At 49.8% G+C, this 23735-nt stretch overlaps 1 protein-coding gene across 2 annotated transcripts in view; it reads right to left on the bottom strand.

Moving 5' to 3' along the window:
• The window catches only part of socs7 (suppressor of cytokine signaling 7), an 86288-nt gene that overhangs the window by 5000 nt on the left and 57553 nt on the right, over positions 1-23735 (bottom strand). For both annotated transcript variants that reach the window (XM_067968763.1, XM_067968764.1), the window contains 3 exons: positions 12505-12633; positions 1352-1487; positions 84-236 (listed from right to left, as the gene is read on the bottom strand). In XM_067968763.1, the coding sequence (XP_067824864.1) occupies positions 116-236; positions 1352-1487; positions 12505-12633 (386 nt within the window). In that variant the 3' untranslated portion in view covers positions 84-115. The remainder of the gene's footprint in view (positions 1-83; positions 237-1351; positions 1488-12504; positions 12634-23735) is intronic.

Below are 23735 nucleotides of genomic sequence, written 5' to 3'. Positions count from 1 at the left end.
CGAGCACTGGGTGAAAATCTAAGTAATAAAATATAATGAAACAATTCAATAAAAGACGCAGAGCGAGTGCTCAGCTCGCTTACTTCAGACGATTCGAGTGATGTTCCTGGAACAGCTACGTCTGGGTGTCCATGTCCTGTTCGTGGGCGATGCTCAGGCGAGCTTCCTTCAGAGAAAGATAAGTCTCCTCCTCGGGATCGTAGTAATAGAACTTTCGCAGGTACGAAATGAGGGGTCTGAAGCGGAGACAAGATCAGTAACGCACAATCAGTGGGCAGCCTACCAAAGGGAAGTAAGTTCACAGAATCATACAGCACAGAAGGAGGCCATTTGGCCCATTGTGCCTGTGTTGGCTCTTGGAAAGAGCTATCCAATTAATCCTACTCCCCTGCTCTTTCCCTTATAGCCCTGCTCATTTCTCCTTTTCGACTATATATATCTGATTCCCTTTTGAAAGTGACTATTGACCCAGGGTCATGAGGAGACCCCTGAGATTCTGAGACTATTTCCACTGGAGCAGAAAAAATCTAAGAGGGGATGAATAGGGAAAGATTATTTCCTCTGGTTGGGGAGTCAGTGATGGGGGAGGTGATCAATTTAAGATTGGTATTTAGAGGGTGAGGAGAGAGGTTAGGAGAGATTTCTTTACAGAGGGTTATTGGAGTATGGAATTGCTTTGCCACAGGGAGTGGCTGAGGCAGAAGCCACTGCATCTTTTAAGCGAAAATTATTTTAACATCTGAAGCAAAGGGCTATGATGAGAGCGGGTCAATGGGATGAGTTTTCGGATTGCTTTAGCAAAAGAGTTGGCACAGACAAGATGGGCAAATGGCCTCCCTCTGTGCTGTAAATTATGGTTCTCTCTCAGCAGTAAGGGCAGACAGGAAGACCATGAAATCCAGACACAATAAACGAGCCCCTCCATTCATCTGAAGCACACAAGATCTGAGCTACAATACAGGAAATGACCAGCCTGCCCCACACACCATGATGGCCAGAGCATCATGACGAGATACTTCTTCCCTCCCCCCTCTCCCCTCCCCCCACCACCGACCATGTAATCTCCCGGGAGAAGCAAAAAAAAGAGAAAAAACCCCAGGGCCAATAGGGGAAAAAAAAACACTCTGGAAAATTCCTCTCCAATCCCCTCAGGCGATCGATACCAGTCCAGGAGATCACACGGACCAAGTCTTATGTATAAAGAATGAGGCATCTAAAACTGCTCGAGTTCAGTTAGTATCAGGACGCGTCAGTGCTGTATCCACACTCCAGCTCTAATTAGTCGCCCACCCACACAGACTGCACCAGCACAAGCAGCGAGGCTTCCCGCTGCTCACTGACGGCTACTTACTTTGGGAGCGGGAGCTCGGGGATGTGGTCTATCCGGACGAGCTGCCGGATCCGGAAACGGCACAGGTGCTGCAGGGACTTCACGTTGCTGAAGCGAGACACAGGATAGAGGAGCTGGACCGGAGTCGGAGGCAGACCTGGAAACAAGCAAAGGACCGTCAGGAAGCTCGGAGAACACGGGAGGCTGTCAGGGTATTCGGTGCCCCAGAGCTGGGCAACTAAGTGCAGCACTAAAGCAGGATCCAGAGATCAACAACAGCTTGCATTTATATAGCGCCTTTAACGTAGTAAAACGTCCCAAGGCGCTTCACAGGAGCGATTATCAGACAAAATTTAACACCGAGACATATAAGGAAATATTAGGCCAGGTGACCAAAAGTTTGGTCAAAGAGGTAGGATTTAAGGAGCGTCTTAAAGAGAGAGGTGGAGAGACAGAGAGGTTTTGGGAAGGAATTCCAGAGCTTAGGGCCGAGGCAGCTGAAGGCACGGCCGCCAATGGCGGAGCGACGAACATCGGGGACACACAAGAGACAAGAATTGGAAGAACGCAGCGATCTCGGAGGGTTGCAGGGCTGGAGGAGGTTACAGGGTGGGGTGGGGGAGGCCATAGAGGGATTTGAAAACAGGGATGAGAATTTTAAAATTGAGGCGTTGCTGGGCCGGCTTGAAATCAGTCGTGTATCGCTGGGGGATGGCACCGTGCACAGGGAGAGGAGTATTTTAAAATGGGTGCGTGCAAGCATTAAACAGTCCATATCCCACTTGTGCACACGTGAAAAATTCCATATCCCACTTGTGCACACGTGAAAAATTCCATATCCCACTTGTGCACACGTGAAACGGTCCCTATCCCACTTGTGCACACGTGAAACGGTCCCTATCCCACTTGTGCACACGTGAAACGGTCCGTATCCCACTTGTGCACACGTGAAACGGTCCGTATCCCACTTGTGCACACGTGAAACGGTCCCTATCCCACTTGTGCACACGTGAAACGGTCCCTATCCCACTTGTGCACACGTGAAACGGTCCCTATCCCACTTGTGCACACGTGAAACGGTCCCTCCCACTTGTGCACACGTGAAGTAGAACAGGTCACAAGGGCTGAAGGGGGAAAAGCAGCCTGTTGGCCGAGGGATAAATATTGGCCCAGGACACCAGGGAGAACTCCCCTGCAGTGTCAACTCGGATTATGTGCCTAAATCTCCAGAGTGGGACTTGAACCCATGACCTTGGGACTCTGAGGTGAGCGTGCTGCTCATCGAGCCTCAGCTGTCACCTACTTTACTTCCCTTTCTGTCTCTCTGCTCCCAGTGTCCAATGTCAAGGTAGGAGCAAATTTGAGTGCATTTTGATTGGTTGAACACTGGTTCCCATGGCTGTTTTCTTCAACCAATCAAATGGCAAAGACCTTATGGTTGGCCCATTGGGGGTAATTGTAACTTTTGGTGGCAGCGAATCGGATGCCCGTTATATACTCCGCCCAAATTTCCTCTCTGTTGAAGTTAATGGACAGGTAAATCGGGCAGGGCGGGGCCGGGAGGAGCAGATTCACCAATACCTGTTCTCACCGCCGAATGTGAAAGTGAGACTCCCCCCTGTAGTGTCTACAATCAGTCTCTGTGTCTTCCAGGTCGAACAGGAAGGGGCTTCCGGCTGACAAGCACCCCAATGAGTAAACTGGTCCACCGCAGACTAAAGGGTTAAACAGCACCGAGTCTCGGGGAAGATGGGGGCCAGTGGACAGGGCAGAGTCAAACCTGCACTGAAACCACAGCTGCTGCTTCTGGTCTATTTTTGGTGCTGGTTGAACTGTTTAATTCCAGTGATTTGACTGGGGAGGGGAGGGGGGGGGGGGAGGGGGGGGAGGGGGGGAGGGGGGGGAGGGGAAGAGGGGAGGGGAGCGGGAGGGGGGGAGGGGAGGGGAGGGGAGGGGGGGGAGGGGAGGGGGGGGAGGGGAGGGGGGGAGCGCGGGAGGGGGGGGGAGAGCGGGAGGGGGGGGGGAGAGAGGGGGGGGGGGAGAGAGGGGGGGGGGGGGAGAGAGGGGGGGGGGGAGAGAGCGGGGGGGGGGGAGAGCGGGGGGGGGGGGGGGGAGAGCGGGGGGGGGGGGAGAGAGCGGGGGGGGGGGGGAGAGCGGGGGGGGGGGGGGGGGAGAGCGGGGTGGGGGGGGAGAGCGGGGGGGGGGGGGGGGGGGGGGGGGAGAGCGGGAGGGGGGGGGAGCGGAGGGCTACTGCCAGGTTTAAGCGGCCGTGGTCTCTGCACTGCCAACTGCAGTCTGTGACTTCCTGGAGGAACAGCGCAATTAAAGCCAAGTGTGGTGGGGGTGGGGGAGGGAGTGGGGGTGGGGGAGGGGAGTGGGGGTGGGGGAGGGGAGTGGGGGTGGGGGAGGGGAGTGGGGGTGGGGGAGGGGAGTGGGGAGTTGGGGTGGGGAGTGGGGGTGGGGAGTGGGGGGTGGGGAGTGGGGAGTGGGGGTGGGGAGTGGGGGTGGGGAGTGGGGGTGGGGAGTGGGGGTGGAAAGCACTCATGAACATCGACCCCATCGCACCTCCCCTGTGAAGCCGAGATGACAGAATCTCTGCTCAGCAAAGAGAGATTTATAGAAACTCATTTCCAGCAGATGTAATCTGACAGAAATAGGTCAGTAGTTTGAAAGCTGAAAAGGTCACTCAGTACTTAAAGAGCTAATGGCTTCCAGTGAGGACCATCATCCCCGTCCTTTAAGTGAGTGCTGTCGGAGCCTGGAGGGGCACCAGAGCCCACCAGTACAGTGGGGCCCACATCTCTGACTGCATCCCGACGCCCAGGGACAACAACCACTTGCATTTATATAGCACCTTTAATGTAGTAAAACAGCCCAAGGTGCTTCATAGGAACACTTACCAAACAAAATTAGATACCGAGCCACATAAGGAGATATTAGGACAGGTGACCAAGAGCTTGGTCAAAGAGGTAGGTTTTAAGGAGCGTCTTAAAGGAGGAGAGAGGTAGAGAATTGGAGAAGTTTAGGGAGGGAATTCCAGAGCTTCGGGTCTAGGTAGCTGAAGGCACGGCCGCCAATGGTGGAGCGATTAAAATCGGGGATGCGCGCAAGAGGCCAGAATTGGAGGAGCGCAGAGATCTCGGAGGGTTGTTGGGCTGGAGGAGGTTACAGAGATGGGGAGGGGGCGAGGCCATGGAGGGATTTGAAAAACAAGGATGAGAATTTTAAAATCGAAGCGTTCCTGGACCGGGAGTCAATGTAGGTCAGCGAGCACAGGGGTGATGGGTGAACGGTGAGAGTTAGGATACGGGGCAGCAGAGTTTTGGACAGATTAGTTGCGGGCCCTCCTCTGTGCAGGTCCATAGAGCTACACCGCCTGCCAATCAACTATGAATCCATTTTTAGTTCTGTCACCTTCAATCTGGGATTCACACAATTACAGGGAATGAGATTTATCTTTATACAATCAAGCACTTCAAGTGATGCTCTCATTACCTGCGCTTTCCTTTCAGAGGCAGACAGTGTTTATTACAGGCAGTAATTACGGAAACAGGGCAGGCACCTGGGATTAGGACCAGTGCTCGGGTGGAGGATACACAAACTGGTTGGACCAAAGCAGCTGTCTCCGTGATGTAATTCTATATTCCACAGAAGGCTACAGCACAGAAAGAGGCCTCTCGGCCCATCATGTGTGTGCCAGCCCTTTACTACAGCAATCCTACTGCTACACTCTCTCCCCATAGCCCTGTATCTTCCTCTGCTTCAAATGTTTAATCCTTGTTTATTTTTTATAAATAAGGCCCTGAAATTAAGCATGAGCGGAAATTAGTGTCCCAACACTGAAGGTATCCGCATATAATCCCCTTGGTTAAAACCTTCATTAAAATAACAAGACAAAGGAACTGTATATGAGCATTTGTACACTGATCTATGGTCATCTCACTTCAAAGGGTAAATCTTTTGGCCAAACATCATTTAAAATGCACTTTCCTCCTACAGATTGGCCATGATCTAATTGAATGGTGGAGCAGGCTCAAGGGGCTGAATGGCCTCCTCCTGTTCCTAGTTTCCTCTCCTTGCACCGTGTGTCATATCCTGGGTAGATGTGACCCCCACATGCACACTCCGCTCAGCTCGATCTCTGCTGGGGGGAGGTGGGGGGGGGGGGGGGGGAAGGGGAAAGAGAGGAAATTCACCTTCTGTGAGGGGCGTGTTTTATCACAATGCCTCCCCTGTGATGGCGGGATAAGGATCAGAGTTGCAGCGGGGGCGGGGGAACGCGGGGGGGGGCGGGCGGGGGAACGCGGGGGGGGGCGGGCGGGGGAACGCGGGGGGGGGGCGGGCGGGGGAACGCGGGGGGGGGGGCGGGCGGGGGAACGCGGGGGGGGGGCGGGCGGGGGAACGCGGGGGGGGGGGGCGGGCGGGGGAACGCGGGGGGGGCGGGCGGGGGAACGCGGGGGGGGGCGGGCGGGGGAACGCGGGGGGGGGGGCGGGCGGGGGAACGTGGGGGGGGCGGGCGGGGGAACGCGGGGGGGGCGGGCGGGGGAACGCGGGGGGGGCGGGCGGGGGGAACGCGGGGGGGCGGGCGGGGGGACGCGGGGGGGGCGGGCGGGGGGACGCGGGGGGGGCGGGCGGGGGGACGCGGGGGGGGGGCGGGCGGGGGGGACGCGGGGGGGGCGGGCGGGGGGACGCGGGGGGGGCGGGCGGGGGAACGCGGGGGGGCGGGGGAACGCGGGGGGGGGGGGCGGGGGAACGCGGGGGGGGCGGGGGAACGCGGGGGAAGGAATCCGAGTGAAGCACCAACACACCAATGGCAGGAACTCTCTTTAACACTGACCTAGAAATTCGGGAGCGCCCATTTTTTGAGGGGTCGGTCCCAGGGTAAATATCCTACGCTCAAATGGTGAGATCCGAGGCCTCACACTCACTGTAATGGTGCCATGGGATCTTTAACAATGTCTGGAACAGGAGGTTAGAAAGACTTCACCTTGTCCACTGCAAGCCACAGAAGGCGGAAGATTTCCTTCGCCCACTGTCTGTGCGTCTGTCACGCTCAGGGTTCACAGTCTTGGTACAAGTAACAAAACAAAAGGGAGCTCAGTTCTCAGAGAGTTAACATCGATACTGAAAATAAGACTGGAGGAGACGGCTGTGGCTGAGCAGTGTGCCAAAGAGATTAGAAAAAGAAAAATCTAATCTGCCTCAGACTGGGTATCGAGCTGACTGTCTGTCTGTCTGTCTGTCTCTGCGAGTTCAGTGAAGGCTGTTTAAAATTTCAGTTTGAAGGTGCAGTTGCTTCTGACAGACTCTGAGATTAGACAGTAGCTGCTTCCTGCAGGTCTGTGGTTAACAGATCACCGAGAGACTTCACAATACATTCGGTGAAAGATTCTCTTTTTTTTAAATATATGAAAAGAAAGGCCTTTTTCCCTCCTCTCCACTTCTGAAGACATGAACTCCTGTGTACAGTTTCCAAGGGTACCAACAACAAACATCCCAAGGTGCTTCATAGGAGCGATTAACAAACAAAATTTGACACTGAGCCACATTAGGAGACATTAGGACAAACGCTTGGTCAAAGAGGCAAGTTTTAAGGAGCGTCTTAAAAGGAGAGAGGTAGAGAGATTTAGGGAGGGAATTCCAGAGCTTAGGACCTAGGCAGCTGGGGGTCACTGGGCTGCAATCAAGCACGGAAAGCCTGGCTGATTTGTCTCCTCCCCTAGCCCAGGGGCATTGGGGCTGACTGTGATGCTCCTACTGTCCCTTGGCTGAGCTCTCTCCTCCTTTAAGAGGTTCCTTAAAACCTACCTCTTTCACCTGTCCCAATATCTCCTTATGTGGCTCGGTGTCAAGTTTTGTTTGATAATCGCTCCTGTGAAGCACTTTGGGACGTTTTTGCTATGTTAAAGGCGCTATATAAATGCAGGTTGTTGTTGTTGTTGTTGTTGTTGTTGAGATACAGTAGGTTTTAAACACGAGCATTTTAAGCAAATCATCACTTTAGGTCTCTGCCACTTAAGAGCTAGCTGTCGCTCCTGGCTAAGTGAAAAGTCAAGTCGAGACAGCCAAAGTGTTAAGTGGTAGCCGTTACTGTAAACAAGCAAGCAGCACAAGAAAGGGGGCGGAGGCTGAGAAAGCTGTATTCAAAAAATTTTAAATGCTTGATATTCCCAAACAAAAAGCACCATTTTTATCCAGTGCTGGTTGATCTCATGGTGGGGAGTGAAGACTCAGTGTAATTTTCACGTCTGGATGCTGAGGGTCAATTGAAATTGTCAAGACTGAGATCGACAGATTTTTATTAGGCAAGGGTATCAAGGGATACGGATCAAAGGCAGTTAATGGAGTTGAGGTGCAGATCAGCCATGATCAAATCGAATGCTGGAACAGGCTCAATGAGCTGCCTCCTGTTTCTATGGGGGAGTAGGTGATATTTGCTTGCCCTGGTCCATTCAGTCCCCAATCTGAAGTCTTACATTCTGCCCTTATTTTTATGTTTTTCCTTGTAAATTCCCACGCCCACATTTCTATTGGAAACTGCCTATGTAAACGTGTCACGCTGTAATTACAGTCTCCCACCAGTGGTGGCGTTAGTGGAGGGCAGTGGCGTGAGAGCAGAGACATCAGGCCCGGTGAACAAAGAAGGAATAAAATGAAAAGCAAAATACTGCGGAAGCTGGAAATCTGAAATAAAAACAGAAAATGCTGGAAAAGCTCAGCAAGTGAGGCAGCATCGTGGAGAATGAAACAGAGTTAATGTTTCAGGTCGAAGACCTTTCGTCAGAACTGGAAGATGTTAAAGAGTTCAACTTTTTAAACAAGAGATAAGTGAAATGAAAATCAGGCATGATGAGATCAGGAAGAAATATGGTCTCTTCAAGGAACCAAATTCTTATTCCAAATTCGAAAACAACTAATGCAACAAAATGTAGACAACTCAGCTCTATGCCAAAATATTCCAAACAAAGAGTGTTCCAATAGCTCAGAGTCTCTTATATACTGTACTTACTCACCTCTCCCTCCAAAAATCCCATAGTAAGCAAAATCAAACAATCCAGGTTTACTGTTTGTTTTTATTCTTTGGGGAACACTTTTAATTTGTTAATTAAAGCAAGCAGAACCTGGGGAGGGAGGGAAGAACAAAAGGGAGGTCTGTGATATGGTATTAACTTACTCATTTTACGTTGTTCATAAAATGAGCAAGTTAATACGCACACAGGTCCATTTTTAAAAAAATTTGTCACCAAGGCGCATTTTATAAATGGTGAGGGACCAGGAACTGTGGAGGGACAAAGAGATTTGGGGGGGTCCATGTACAAAAATCACTAAAATCTAGCAGACAGGTACAAAAAGTGATCAAAAAGGCTAATGGAATGTTGACCTTTATCTTAAGGGGACCACAAAAATGAGGAATTTTTGCTTCAGCTGTACAGAACCTTGGTCAGACCCCCTCTGGAGATACTGCATTCAGCTCTGGGCACCGCACCTCAGGAAGGACACACTGGCCTTGGAGGGGGGTGCAGCACAGGTTCACCAGAATTATACCAGGGCTAAAAGGGTTAAATTATGAGGACAGGTTGCATAAACTTGGGTTGTATTCCCTCGAGTATAGAAGATTGAGGGGTGATCTAATCAAGGTGTTTAAAATGATAAAAGGATTTTAAAGGGTAGATAAAGAGAAACTATTTCCTCTGGTGGAGAAATTCAGAATAAGGGGGCATGATGGAGAAGGGTGGGTGGAACCCATTTGAAGCAGAAACGCTGGCGTGGACCAGTTGGGGCCGAATGGCCTGTTTCTATGTAAAAATTACAGCCAAAAAAAGAAAACTTACCCAAAAATACCCCCATAAAGAGAGAGTGAAAGTAAGATGCCTAAACTGGATATACATTTAACAGCACTGCCTCAAACCATTCAACCTCAGAACAGCAACTGCAGGACAGGCAGCAATCCTTCCATCAATATGGATAGGGAATGAATCGATCGCTCTGTAAATGGGACTTCCAGTTAACTTTCTACGCTCGGTGCTGTCAAGAATGAAAAATAAAAGCAAAATGCTGCAGGCAAGCGGGGCACGTTCGCAGCAGCCCGACAGCCTGTCATTCACTAGCACCCCCCGCCCCCCCCGCCCCCGACTCCACTCCCTCCTTCAATTATCCAGCTCCTCGAGGAGTACGTGACCGTCACAGACCACGAGGTCAGTTATCAGCGCAATTAAGCCCCTGCGACAGGGCGACTATCAGTATTACTGGAGACGCTGCCCTCCAGGCACTCCCGACTCCATGTAATGAATTCAGGGGCTCGAGTGATACTAATGAGCTCTTGCAAATGCCAGCTGATTCACCGGGAGCAATTGAAGGAGCTCCGCAGCCATTTCAAATCAAGTAGCACCGACATCAACACAGGCACAGCTCTTAAAATATATAAAAACAGCCACGTTTGAAGGACCTTGTCTGCTCCGGTTTAAGTTAATGACAACAGGCCGAGCAGGAATTGGTCTCCGCTTCCTCATTCAAAACCACTTCCACTTTACTGAGTCCACGACGCAAAATTCTCCCCTTCCATCCTGATACTGCTCACTTATTTACAGGCTCACAGTATCACGTGATTAAAGATTAAATTATCAAAGATTAAGGGGTGATCTAATTGAGGTGTTTAAGATGATTGAAGGATTTGATAGGGTAGATAGAGAGAAACTATTTCTCTCTGGTGGGGGGAGTCCAGAACAAGGGGGGCATAACCTTTAAATTAGAGCCAGGCCGTTCAGGGGCGATGTCAGGAAGCACTTCTTCACACAAAGGGAAGTGGAAATCTGGAACTCTCTCCCCCAAAAAGCTGTTGAGGCTGGGGGGTCAATTGAAAATTTCAAAAATGTGATTGATAGATTGATTTTTGTTAGGCAAGGGTATTCAGGGTTACGGAACCAAGGTTAAGATACAGATCAGCCATGATCTAATTGAATGGCAGAATAGGCTGAATACCCTCCTCCTGTTCCTTTGCACGCAGCCCAATGTCTTCAGGCAGAGTGAGGGCCATCTGTTCTGAGGCTGACTGAATGCAGCGTTATGGGGATATAGAGGGGTACAAATTCATCTTCAGAACGCATCACCGGTTACACGTCCCAACCCATATTCAATCCTACTGACGATAGATACTATAAACTGCACCCTACAGAAACTATAATCTAAACCCTATAGAATCTATAAAACTACACTCCATACTAACTAATCTAAACCCGATATAAGCAAAAAAAAACTACACTCCATACAAACTGTAATCTAAACCCCATAGAAACTATAAAACTACGTCCAATACAAACTGTAATCTAAACCCTATAGAAACTATCAATTTTGAGGGGACGAAGCAAGTGTTTTCAAATCCCTCCACGGCCTCGCCCTCTCCCTATCTCTGTAACCTCCTCCAGCCCTACAACCCTCCGAGATCTCTGCGTTCCTCCAATTCTTGCCTTTTGCGCATCCCCGATTTCCATCACTCCACCCTTGGCAGCCGTGCCTTCAGCTGCCTAGGCCCTAAGCTCTGGAATTCCCTCCCTAAACCTCTCCGCCTCTCTCTCCTCCTTTAAGATGCTTCTTAAAACCAACCTCTTTGACAAAGTTTTTGGTCACCTGTCCTAATATGTGACTCAGTGTCAAATCCTGTATGATAACGCTCCTTTGAAGCGTCTTGGGACGTTTTTTACTACATTAAAGGCGCTATATAAATGTAAACTCCAGCAAAACACGAGCATTTTAAGCAATTCACTACTTTAGATCTCTTCCACATAAGACCTACCTCTCTCTCTCCTTTAAGACACTCCTTAAAACCTACCTCTTTGACCAAGCTTTTGGTCACCTGTCCTAATATCTCCTCGTGGCTCGGTGTCAAATTTTGTTTGATAACACTCCTGTGAAACGCCTTGGGACGTTTTACTATGTTAAAGGCGCTATATAAATGCAAGTTGTTGTTGTTGGACGTGTGAAACATAAACACGGCTTCAGTGAGAGGGCAATAGCTGTACATCTCCCAGCGACCGACTCCTAACTTAGGAGAAGGGGAGGAAATGGTTTAAAAAGCAATTCTGGCCTCAAAATGAGTTTCGAGCTCTGGTGATTCATATCGCAGGAAACCCATTTAATTCAGTCAGAGTGAGGGCCATCAGTTGTGAGATTGGCAGAACGCAGCATAATGGGGAACATGGGGCTGCAATCTGGGGAGGTAAACGAGCTGGAATGGTGCCAAACTGTGGTGACGTCTCAGTATGCTGCATGTGTGTCAGTGAATATGAGAGAGAGAGAGAGAGAGAGAGATATCTCGTACGTGTATATCAGGAAAGACTGAACAGGCTGGGGCTCTTTTTTCTTTGGGAAAGAGAAGGCTGAGAGGTGACCTGATCGAGGGTCCTTAAAATCATGAAGAGGTTCGATAGGGTAGACGTAGAAAAGATGTTGCCACTTGTTGGGGGAGTCCAAAACTAAAGGCCATAAATATAAGTTAGTCACTAATAAATTCAATGAAGAATTCAGGAGAAACGTCTTTACCCAGAGAGTGGCGAGAATGTGGAACTTGCTACTACAAGGAGTAGTTGAGGTGAATAGCATAGATTCATTTAAGGGGAAGCTAGATAAATACATGAGGGAGAAAGGAACAGAAGATTATGCTGATAGGGTTCGATGAAGAGGGGTGGGAGTGGAGCAAAAACACCGGCATGGATCTGTTGGGCCGAATGGCCTGTTTCTTTGCTGTAAATTCTATGTATGGGTCAGTGACAATGTGCGAGTTCATGTGAGTGTTTCAGTGAGGGGAGAGGAGAGAGAGCAAGAAAGAAATGAGCAGAGCGAGGGAGAGAAATATTTAAATTGCACCTGATCACGTCTCTCAGAAACATCCCAAACTGCTTCACGTACAAACGAAGTGAAGTGACTGCTGCTAAGCAGGCAAATGCGGCAGCCATTTTGCACACAGCAAGATCCCACAAACAGCTCTAAGATGAGGGATCAATTGAAGTTAGGTAAGACCGAGGGAGGTGAGGAATTCTCAGAAATCCAGGAATGGCCTGGGTCAGAGGCTGCACTCACACCAACTCCGACTGAAAGCACAGCCCTGGACACAACCCTTGGAGGTCAAAAGTACACGCCTAAAAAAAACCAAGAACAAAAGCGGGGAGGCAGAAACTTACCAGGAACTCGTGAGCGTAGAAAATACAGAAATTTCCCGTTTTTGGAATGCATGATGGCCCTTTCGATGAACTCTACCACAGACTGGCAGCGGTCTTCAAATTTCGGATGACACCAAAGGCTGAAGGTACCTGTGAGTAAAAGAACAGACGGGTGTGAGTGACAGGTACAAAATAACCATGAGCTGGCACACAGGTGGTCAGCATCAGCACCATTTGTAGATCAGTTCAACAAGACAATGGCATAAATCGTTTTAATGATCAAGGACATGCAGTAACAAGGCTGTAAGTGCAAAAGATGGATATTACCCCAATCCTGTGGGGAACAGGCGACCATATGTTGAAACTGTCTGTTCTCTGCTCCTGTACTGCCCTTTATATAACCCCCAACTCAGTGCGACAGCCACAAAACCATGAGATCATCCACCCTCAATCAGATCAGCTATGATCTAATTGAATGGCGGAACAGGCTCGAGGGGCTGAATGGCCTCCTCCTGCTCCAATGTTCCTCATCAGTGACTCTGCAGACCCCTTTAACCCATTATATGGACTTGCTTCCATTTTTGTTTCTCCCCGACTCTTTTCAGCAGTTTTCCAGCAGACACAACTTCAAACCAAACTGCAGTCAAACAGTTTCGGATTACACACTGCAGGCCTCAACGTCATGGGCAGTAGAGGTCCAACCTCGACCGGGCTCAGAGTCTGGATCAGGGACCAGCAAAATAGAGAGAGAGAAAAACCTTTCCTGACGTTTGGAACAAAATGCAGGGAATACACAACATATCAGTCGCCACCTGGAGAGAGAAACGCCAGGTTAAGGTTTAAAGTTGTGTGACACAGTGGCACAATGTGTTGCACACTGTCCAGTCATCTTTGGAGCCTGAGTTTGGATTGCAACGCAGACCCAGACTTTCATGGTTCTGCCAACCTGTGTTGGATTAACTCCCTGCTGCTCTGTCGCACTAAAGACTCAGGTTGCCAACCCTCCAGGATTGCCCTGGAGTCTTCAGGAATTAAAGATTAATCTCCTGGACACTGCTGAAAGCAACATCCGGGAGAAAAATCATAAGGGCTTTTAAAAAAAAAACATAATTGTGTGTTGTTTTCATTTTCTTTGAACACTTTTGTTTATTACATAAAAAAAATATTGGAGATGGGATGAGAAAAGGCTGTTTGATTGGATGGTTCTTGACTCTCAATCGGGTAACTATGAGTCAGCTCGCTTTCCAATTGGCTGGGAAGGCGGGGCACCGTGAGGATGGATGCATTGGGCGGCCAATGGCAGGAGTGTGGGGATGCGGCGGTTGGCGGTGGGAGGTCATGTGATGAAACCTCCAGGAATACGTCCAACCAGAGTTGGCGACCCTACTGAAGACACCACAAGCTAGTTTTGTGCCTCGTGATACACAATAGGGCCCCGGCTCGTGAAACAGACGCACAGAACCAGCTCAGTGTCTGTTCCCGGGCCTGCTCTGCGTGTTCCCAGTCCGCCTGCTCGAATTTCGAAACACTTTTAAAACACAAAGCATGAGCCATTAGGGGATATTTTATTTTAAACTTATAATTTTTCTGTCAGAGATCTAACCCTTTGGGCGTGTGCAGGAGAACATGACTCAAGTATTATGAATTGGCCTCCAACGGGCCGACAGAGAAAGCTGCAGGACAACTGGCCTCATCATTAAATAAATTAGAGAGGGAGAGGGGGCAATGGGCTGTCATAACAACAGCAGGCCATTCAGCCCCTCGAGCCTGCTCTGCCATTCTACTAGGCTGATCTGTACCTCAACTCCATTCTCCCCCCTTTGCTCCATATTCCTCGATACCCTTACCCAAGAAAAAATTATCAATCTCAATCTTAAAAGCTCCCATTATCCCCCCAGCATCCACAACTTTTTTGGGGGAAGATAGTTACAGATTTCCACTATCCTTTGTGTGAAAAAGTGCTTCCTCATTTTGCTCCTCAATGGCCTGGCTCTAATTTTATTATGTCCCCTTGCTCGAATCCCCCACCAGAAGAAATAGTTTCTCTTTATCTACCCTATTGAATTCTTTCATCATTGTAAACACCTCGGTCAGATCACACCTCAATCTTCTATACTCAAGGGAATACGAGTCAGGTTTATGGAACCTGTCCTCATAATCTAACCCTCTAAGATATCTCGGGGAGGCGGGAGGGGGCCTCATCAATAATCTAAATGTGACTTTGCATTAATCCCCAGCCTCGGCAGCGTCAGTCCAGCTAGCTAGATGTACACTGCACGCTCTTCAACACTTCCATGGCACGCTCCCCGAGCTGCCTGAAATCCTTGACACAAGAGATAAAATCTCCTCGATTACCACTCTCGCAGAAAGTCAATTGGCTCCCCCACAGCCTCAGGCAAAACGCCTACTTCTGCTAATCAGCCCCAAGCAGGAAAAAAAAAGCAGAGAGCAATTAGTCATCATTAATTCCACGGGCCTTGTGTGTTTTTGTGCTCACTGTGGGGAGTGAGCTGCCACATCATGGGGTCACGCGGATGGAACTCTTTTTTTCTCTCCCCCGCCCATTTTCTGTCCGCATCGACCAATTCCAAGTGTATGCGAAGCTCCCTCGGACTCAGCCGTGGCTCAGTGGGAAGCACTCTCACCTTGGAGTCAGAAGGTCGTGGGTTCAAGTCCCACTCCAGAGACTTGAGCACAGAATCCAGGCGGACACTCCCAGTGCAGTACTGAGGGGAGTGCCGCACTGTTGAAGGTGCCGTCTTTTGGATGAGACGTTAAGGCAAGGCCCCGTCTGCCTGTTCAGGTGGATGTAAAAGATCCCATAGCGCTATTATTATTAAGAAGAACAGGGGAGTTCTCCCCGGTGTCCCGGCCAATATTTATCATTCAACCAACATCACTAAAAAAAAAACAGATGGTCTGGTCATTACATAACTGTTTGTGGGATCTTGCTGTGTGCAAATTGGCTGTTGTGATTCCTACATTACAATAATGACCACACTTCAAAAGTACTGCATTGGCTGTAAAGTGCTTTGGGACGTCCTGAGGTTGTGAAAGGCCCGATACAAATGCAAGTCTTTCTTTCATTCTTTCCCCCCCCCCCCATCAACATGCCCTAACAAGTCACCGCTTTGAGCTGCCTGGTCTCAGCTCGGTGGCAGCAGCTGGCCACAACTGGCCTCAATGGGGGTGATTCTAACCCCCAAGAACGGGTGGGTTGGGGGCAGGTGGGAGTTGAAAATAGTTGGGGGTTTTTTGGGTCGCGACCGCAAAATTTTCGGACTTTGCGTTCCCAGCGGGAAGCCTGGACTTTTGCCGCCCACGTTATTCCCGGAAGTGAAGCAGGGCTGCAAAAAAACAACTATTTTCAACTCCCATCCGCCCCCCAACCCACCCGTTCTTAGGGGTTAAAATCACCCCCGATGTCTCTGGGTTAGTGTGTGGGGGGTTGGGGAAATCAGCCTGGCTTCCTGCTCCTGGTTGCTGTTCGGTGATCCCTGTTGTAAGGTGTGAACGGTAAGTGCCCCTCAGTACTGCACTGGACTCGGCCTTGATTATCTGCTCAAGTCTCTGAAGCAAGGCTGCAACCCTTGACCTTCTGACTCAAAGGCGAGAGCGCGACCCACTGAGCTGACACGGAGAGAAAGAGGACTTTCCTTTGTGGTTTTAAGCCAGTGCTATTTTTGCAGAGGCTGTGTTAGGTACACGACTTACACAGGTCTGACCGACTGAACGCGGGTTGCCATGTTCTGATAGGATGACCTCATGTTTGATCACTCGCCTTTGTTTCTCCCCCGCAGCTCGATCAGTAAACCGCGGACCCCAGGCCCTCCTTCTCAAGCACGGCATGCGCTGCAAGACTGCGCTGGAACCACGAATACCCCTTGTACAGACAGACCCGCAGCAAAACCAGACACCAGTCTCAAGACAACAGGATAGTGGGAGTCATAAAATCAATCATTAGTGGCGACACAGACACTTACAGATTACGCACGGTTTTAACTCTCAGAGTGAATTTCTTTAAGTTTATTTTGGGCTAAGGTCTATATGTAGGTGTGGTCTATATGTTTGTCAATATGGCACACAGCTGTCCCGATCTCTTCTCTGTAGCACCGAGTGTTAGCATATTAACGGGCAGCGCTACTATACTGACGCCTGGCCTCGCTACGATGTACTGGGCATCCGTTTAACGGAGGGAGGAAGTACCATCTCAAACAAGTTCCAAACCAACACCCCCAAAATCAGATGAAGCGCTCATTCGTCTCGTTGAAGTCTGTGGAATCTTGCTGTGCACAAAATGACTGCCACTTTGCCTACAGAACAAAGTCACTGCACTGCAAAGTAATTGAGTGTATGTGAAGCACTTTGGGATTTTGGAGAGGAGTGATCTGGTGTATGTAAAGGCAAGTCAGTCTTTAATTTTGACATAAAGGGGGACTGAATCATTTAGAATGTTTTTTTTTGGTGCTGGAATTGTGGTTGAGGTTGAAGATGAAGATAGTTCTGTTTTGAAAAAGAGAGAGAAATAATAAAGAAACCACATTCCCACAGCCATCCTGAACCACACTGAGACTGGGTATAAATATCTCCACCCAGCTTGTTCCTGTTGTACGAAAACAGCACTGTGCAGCAGCCTGCTTCCAGCAGCCAAACACCGAACCTGCGTGGGTTAGGCCAGCTCTTGTGAAAAACCAACAACAATTTGCATTTATATATCGCCTTCAACGGAATAAAACGTCCCAAAGTGCTTCACAGGGGCATTATCAGACAAAAATTGACACCAAGCCAAAAGGAGGAGATACTAGGCATAGGGGTTTAGGGAGGTAATTCCAGAGCTTAGGCCCCGGACAGCTGAAGGCACGGCCGCCAATGGTGGGGCAAAGGAAGTGGGGGGGATGCGCAAGAGGCCAGAATTGGAGGAGCGCAGAGATCTCGAAAGGTTGTCGGGCTGGAGCAGGTTACGGAGATAGGGAGGGGGTGAGGAATTTGAACACGAAGGTGAGAATTTTAAAATGGAGGCGTTTGGGGGACCAGGAGGTCAGCGAGCACAGGGGTGACGAGTGAACGGAATTTGGTGCGAGTTAGGATATGGGCAGCAGAGTTTTGGATGAGTTTATGGAGGTTACGGAGTTTACCGCAGACCAAGCACTTCCGTTCTACGGCGTACAACTTTCTCTTCAGATTAAAAATACTCACCCGCAGCACAGCCCATGGCCTGTACTCCCAGGGAGGGGCTGCCACCATTAACACAAGAGCTTTCCATTTTTCCACATACTACATACGGAGCACATGCATATCCTGCATGTTCTGGAGCCCTATTGGAGTTAGAATCATAAAATGGTTACGGCACAGAAGGAGGCCGTTCGGCCCACCGAGCCTGCGCCAGCTCTCTGCAACAGCAATCCAGCTAGTCCCACTTCCCTGCTCTTTCCCCATAGCCCTGGAAATTTTTCTCCTTCGGGTACCTGTCTAATTCCTCTTTGAAAGCCACAATTGACCCTCCTTCCACCACCCCCTCGGGCAGTGCATTCCAGATCCTAACCACTCGCTGCATAAAAAAAAGTTTTCCTCATGTCGCCTTTGGTTCTTTTGCCAATCACCTTAAATCTGTGTCCTCTGGTTCTCGACCCTTCCGCCAATGGGAACAGCTTTTCTTTATTTACTTTGTTTAGACCCTTCATGATTTTGAACGCTATCAAATCTCCTCTCAACCTTCTCTGCTCTAAGGAGAACAACCCCAGCTTCTCCAGTCTATCCATGTAACTGAAGTCCCTCATCTCTGGAACCATTCCAGTAAATCTTTTCTGCACCCTCTCCAAGGCCTTCACATCCTTCCTAAGGTGCGGTGCCTACACTTGGACACAATACTCCAGTTGCGGCCGAACCAGTGTTTTATAAAGGTTCAACATAACATCCTCGCTTTTGTACTCTATGCCTCTATTTATAAAGCCCAGGATCCCGTATGCTTTTTTAACCGCTTTCTCAACCTGTCCTGCCACCTTCAACAACTTTTTTTTTTATTCGTTCATGGGATGTGGGCGTCGCTGGCGAGGCCGGCATTTATTGCCCATCCCTAATTGCCCTTGAGAAGGTGGTGGGGAGCCGCCTTCTTGAACCGCTGCAGTCCGTGTGGTGAAGGTTCTCCCACAGTGCTGTCAGGAAGGGAGTTCCAGGATTTTGACCCAGCGACGATGAAGGAACGGCGATATATTTCCAAGTCGGGATGGTGTGTGACTTGGAGGGGAACGCGCAGGTGGTGTTGTTCCCATGTGCCTGCTGCTCTTGTCCTTCTAGGTCCTTCAAGAGACAACTTGTGTACATATGCCCCCAGGTCTCTGTCCTTTAGAATTGTACCATTTAGTTTATATTGCCTCTCCTCATTCTTCCTTCCAAAATGTATCACCTCACACTTTCCAGCGTTGAATTTCATCTGCCACGTGTCTGCCATTCCACCAGCCTGTCTATATCCTCTTGATGTCTATCACTATCCTCCTCATTTTTCATTACCCGTCCAAGTTTTGTGTCATCTGCAAATTTGGAAATTGTGCCCTGTACACCCAAGTCCAAGTCATTAATATATATCGAGAAAAGCAGTGGTCCCAGCGCCGACCCCTGGGGAACACCATTGTACACCTCCCTCCAGTCCGAAAAACAACCGGTCACCACTACCCTCTGTTTCCTTTTACTTCGCCAATTTTGTATCCATGTTGCCACTGCCCCTTTTATTCCGTGGGCTCCAATTTTATTGACAAGCCCATTATGCAGCACTTTATCAAACGCCTTTTGGAAGTCCATATACACAACATCAACTGCATTGCCCTCATCTACCCTCTCTGTTACCTCATCAAAAAACTCTATCAAGCTAGTCAAACACGATTTGCCGTTAACAAATCCATGCTGGCTTTCCCTTATTAATCCACACTTGTCCAAGTGACTATTAATTTTGTCCCGGATTATTGTCCCTAAAAGTTTCCCCACCACCGAGGTTAAACTGACTGGCCTGTAGTTGCTGGGTTTATCCTTACACCCTTTTTTGAACAAGGGTGTAACATTTGCAATTCTCCAGTCCTCTAGCACCACCCGTGTCTAAGGATGTTTGCAAGATTATGGCCAGTACCTCCGCAATTTCCACCCTTACTTCCCTCAGCAACCTAGGATGCATCCCATCCGGACCTGGTGACTTATCTATTTTAAGTATAGCTAGCCTTTCTAGTGATCCTAGAGTTACTAGGATTTCACTAAGTTTGGCTGTGAGAGATGTTCACACTGAGCCGAAACTAAGCACGCCTTCCGCACAGCTCCTCCCTTTACTCCAGCCTGTCTTCCACGTCACCAGTAACCTCTGTAACCTCCTCCAGCCCTACAACCCTCCGAGATCTCTGTGCTTCTTCAATTCTGGCTTCTTGTACATCTCCGATTTTCATCGCTCCACCATTGGCGGCCATGTCTTCAGCTGCCTAGGCCCCAAGCTCTGGAATTCCCTCCCTAAACCTCTCCACCTCTCTCTCCTCCTTTAAGAAGCTCCTTAAAACCTACCTCTTTGACCAAGCTTTTGCTCACCTGTCCTAATATCTCTTTATATGGCTCGGTGTCAAATTTTGACTGATAATTGTTCCTGTGAAGTGCCTTTGGACGTTTTGCCACGTTAACAGCGCTGTATAAATGCAAGTTATTGTTGTAAAGACAGAGAGCCTGCAACGTACCCGAAGCCTCAGGGCGCCCACTAACGGAGGCAGACTGGAGAGAGGCACAGCCCGTGACCTTTAGCTAAGTGACGGAGAGTTAGCACAAAAATCTTGCCCTCGACAAACCTCCCTTCGTCCCACCACACGCTCCAAAAATCCTACCCGATCCCCCTCAGGTCAGAGGTACTGGAGCTTCAACGGGGCGGTCACCCATTCTGACCGCGGTCCGATTGTCATTTTTCGCTCCGTGCCTCGGGTGCAACCACGTTGCGGTCAGGTTCCCACCGGGTTCCCTTGTCCGTCAGGAAGTCGTCTCCATTATGGTGGGTGATGTAGGTTCTCCGCACTTTGTATCGACGCCAATTCACTAAAATAAGCTCCAAAGCCACACACAACGATCGCTTTGCTGAACACCTCCGTTCAGTCCGCAAGCGTTAACCTGAGCTTCCGGTCGCTTGCCACTTTAATTTTCCATCTTTCTCCGACCTCTCTGTCCTCGGCCTCCTACACTGCTCCAATGGAGCTCAATGTAAACTCGAGGATCAGCTCCTCATCTTTCCATTTGGCGCTTTACCACCTTCCGGCCTCAACAATGAGTTCAACAACTTTAGATCAGAACCACCTTTTGGACAGCAGGTGCTGGTAATTGTTCTCCTGTTGCCATTTACATCTGCTCCGGACTATAAACAGCAAGAGCAGAACCTCTCTCTCCCTGCTACATATTCTCAGCCCTCTGTTGGTCCGGGCTCGTTTCAGCCGACCCTGAGCAGAACCCGAACGCACCACATCTCCCCCAACACTACCCTTCTTTTTCAGAGAGGTTCCGATGAGTGGGCAGGGGAGGTGGGTGGGGGGCGAAAAGGCTGGGGGGAGGGGGAAAAGGCTGGGGGGTGGGGGAAAAGGGGGAAAGCTTATGAATCGAAGTTCTAATCCCTCTTCCCAATCGCCAAGAAGCCTGGGTCTAAGATGTCTGCCAACCTCTCAGTCAGTGTACAATGAGGGGGAAGGGGTGAAGGAAATGAAATCAGAAGTGAGAGAGAAGAAAAAAGTCAAGGAAGTTTAAGGACAGCACCACATCACCCAGTGCTTCAGCGAGCTTGTGTTGGCTGAACAAGAAAGTAAAGACTGGCTGAGAGTGAAATCAAACCGTCAGCTTCAATCGACTGCCCCTCTTCCCCAGGAAGCATTGCGACCAGCGTTCCCATTCTGTCAGTGAGATCTGATCCAAGGCCACAGGAACATATTTTTCTAGCCTCCTGGGTTACATCAGCACCGAGTATGTGCTGGCTGCGTTAATCCACTCTCCGCACACTGCTTCCTCTCTTAATAGAAGCAGCTCCCTCTCAGACAGGGGTTGTTACTGATCTGGTTTGGGACTGAACAAGTCCAGTTTTGCAACGAGCTGTCCAGATCTCTTCCCCCTCCCTCCCCCATGCAATTTCTTCCCCCTCTCTCTCCTCTCCCCCCCCGCCCACCCACAAAGATCTGTCACTTGTAAATTGCCAATCTGTTCCACTTGCGTTTGTGGTTTACGACATTAACAGGGAAGGTTTTCTTTTTAACAAACTTCATCACTGGCAAAGCAAATCCAGGTTCCCATCCCTATCCCGTCCATGGTCTGGTTTTAGATTTGGGCAACACTACAACGATGAGGGGAATCTTATGAGTCTGTGCTTCACCCACTGGGAATGTGTATCAGAGATTCTGAAGCATGCTGCCCATAACCTTCCAACCACTAATCGAACAGTCAGGAAATCACGGGCAATGCCAGCCGGAATTACCCCTTAATATCTCTCAAAGACCGATCAGTGGGACTCAACTCGCACTGAAAGACCACAGCCTGCGATACGCTGCAAACCCCTTCCTCGAGCACACTGATACAGGAGGATGCTGCAGTCAACCGAGTCAAAGGCTGCAGACAGACTGAGAAGGACGAAGAGGGACAGTGCATGATGGTCACAGTCACAGAGGATGTCGATTGTGACTTTAATTAGCACTGTGATATACCACACACCCCTCACTACAACATCATCTGATGTATCACTGCCTGTGATATACAACCCACTACTCAGTGCAACAACAACTTGCATTTATATAGCACCTTTAACATAGTGAAACGTCCCAAGGCGATTCACAGGAGCTTCATGAAGCAAAATTTGACACTGAGCCACATAAGGAGTTATTAGGACAAGAGACCAAAATCTCAGTCAAAGAGATAGTTTTTAAGGAGCGTCTTAAAGGAGGAGGTTGAGGTAGAGGGGTTTAGGGAGGGAATTCCAGAGCTTTGGGTCGAGGCAGCTGAAGGCACGGCCGCCAAGGGTGGAACGATTAAAAAATCAGGATGCGCAAGAGGCCAGAATTGGAGGAGCGCAGAAATCGGAGGATTGTAGGGCTGGAGGAGGTTACAGAGATAGGGAGGGGCGAGACCGTGGAGGAATTTGAAGAAAACGATGAGAATTTTAAAATCGAGGCGTTGCTGGACTGGGAGCCGATGTTGGTCAGCGAGCACAGGGGTGATGGGTAAACGGGACTTGCTGCGAGTTAGGATACGGGCAGCAGAGTTTAGGAAGCGCTCGTTTATGGAGGGTGCAAGGTGGGAGGCCGGCCAGGAGAGCAATGGAATAGCCGAGACTAGAGGTAACAAAGGCCGGACGAGCAGCAGATGGGATGAAACAAACTCATATACCACAGCCTGTGATATAATACCTGCTGTTTACGGTTTGCAGTTCCTAGTTGGAGGCATGCTACTTTGCGACTTCCCAAGAATGCGGTAGAAATATAGGAGTCAATTTTCGGATGGCTGAGCGGGTGCGTTCGTGGTTGGGGGGGGGGGGCTCCTAAAATTGGGGATTACCCGGAGCGGGTCCGGAGCCCGGCTCCAACCCGCCCACTTCCGGGTTCCCCAATGACGCGAATCAGTGCGCGCGCAGCCCCCGCACGCGGGACTCCCACCGGCAATTAAAGCCAGCGGGATCCCCCTTAAGATCATTATCTGGGTACTTGAGGTCATTTACAGACTTCATTAGTTGGAGATTTTAAGGAGGATTCGGATTTTGGACTACCCAGAGCGTGTTTCCCATGCTGGGGGAAACGGTCCCTGTTTAAAAAGATGTGTTGCAGCCAGTGGCAGCTGCAAAGGTCCATTTAACAGGTGTGGGATAAACCCTCATTCATTGCAGCAGGGCTCTCTGTCACCTCAGACAAAGGAGGTGAGTATGAGACAGAGCCATGAGGTTGTATGAGGATTGGGTTGAGTGGTAGTGGTGGGATGAGTACTGGCGAGGTGAGTAAGTGCAGGTAAGATGAGGATGAGGTTTGAGTGGGTGTGAGGAGTGATGCGATAGAGTAGTGTTGGCAGTGCAGAAGGAGATGTGGGGTGGGGGCGGTGATGTGGCAGACGGAGTGTAGGGGAATGAGTAAGTTTCAGTGACCTACTTAGGTCACTGAAACGCCTCCTGCACTGTATGCAGGTGCGTGATATGTTGGTGGTGCAGGTGACCTCCTCTCACCTCGAGCCAGGCCTTCGTGGTGTCAGAGGCAGGCCACTTCCTCCTCCTCCTCCTCCTC

Source organism: Heptranchias perlo, chromosome 30 (genome assembly GCF_035084215.1).
Source record: "Heptranchias perlo isolate sHepPer1 chromosome 30, sHepPer1.hap1, whole genome shotgun sequence".
NCBI lineage: Eukaryota > Metazoa > Chordata > Chondrichthyes > Hexanchiformes > Hexanchidae > Heptranchias > Heptranchias perlo.
Note: the sequence above shows the minus strand (reverse complement) of the source record. Positions and strands in the feature narration are given on the sequence as shown.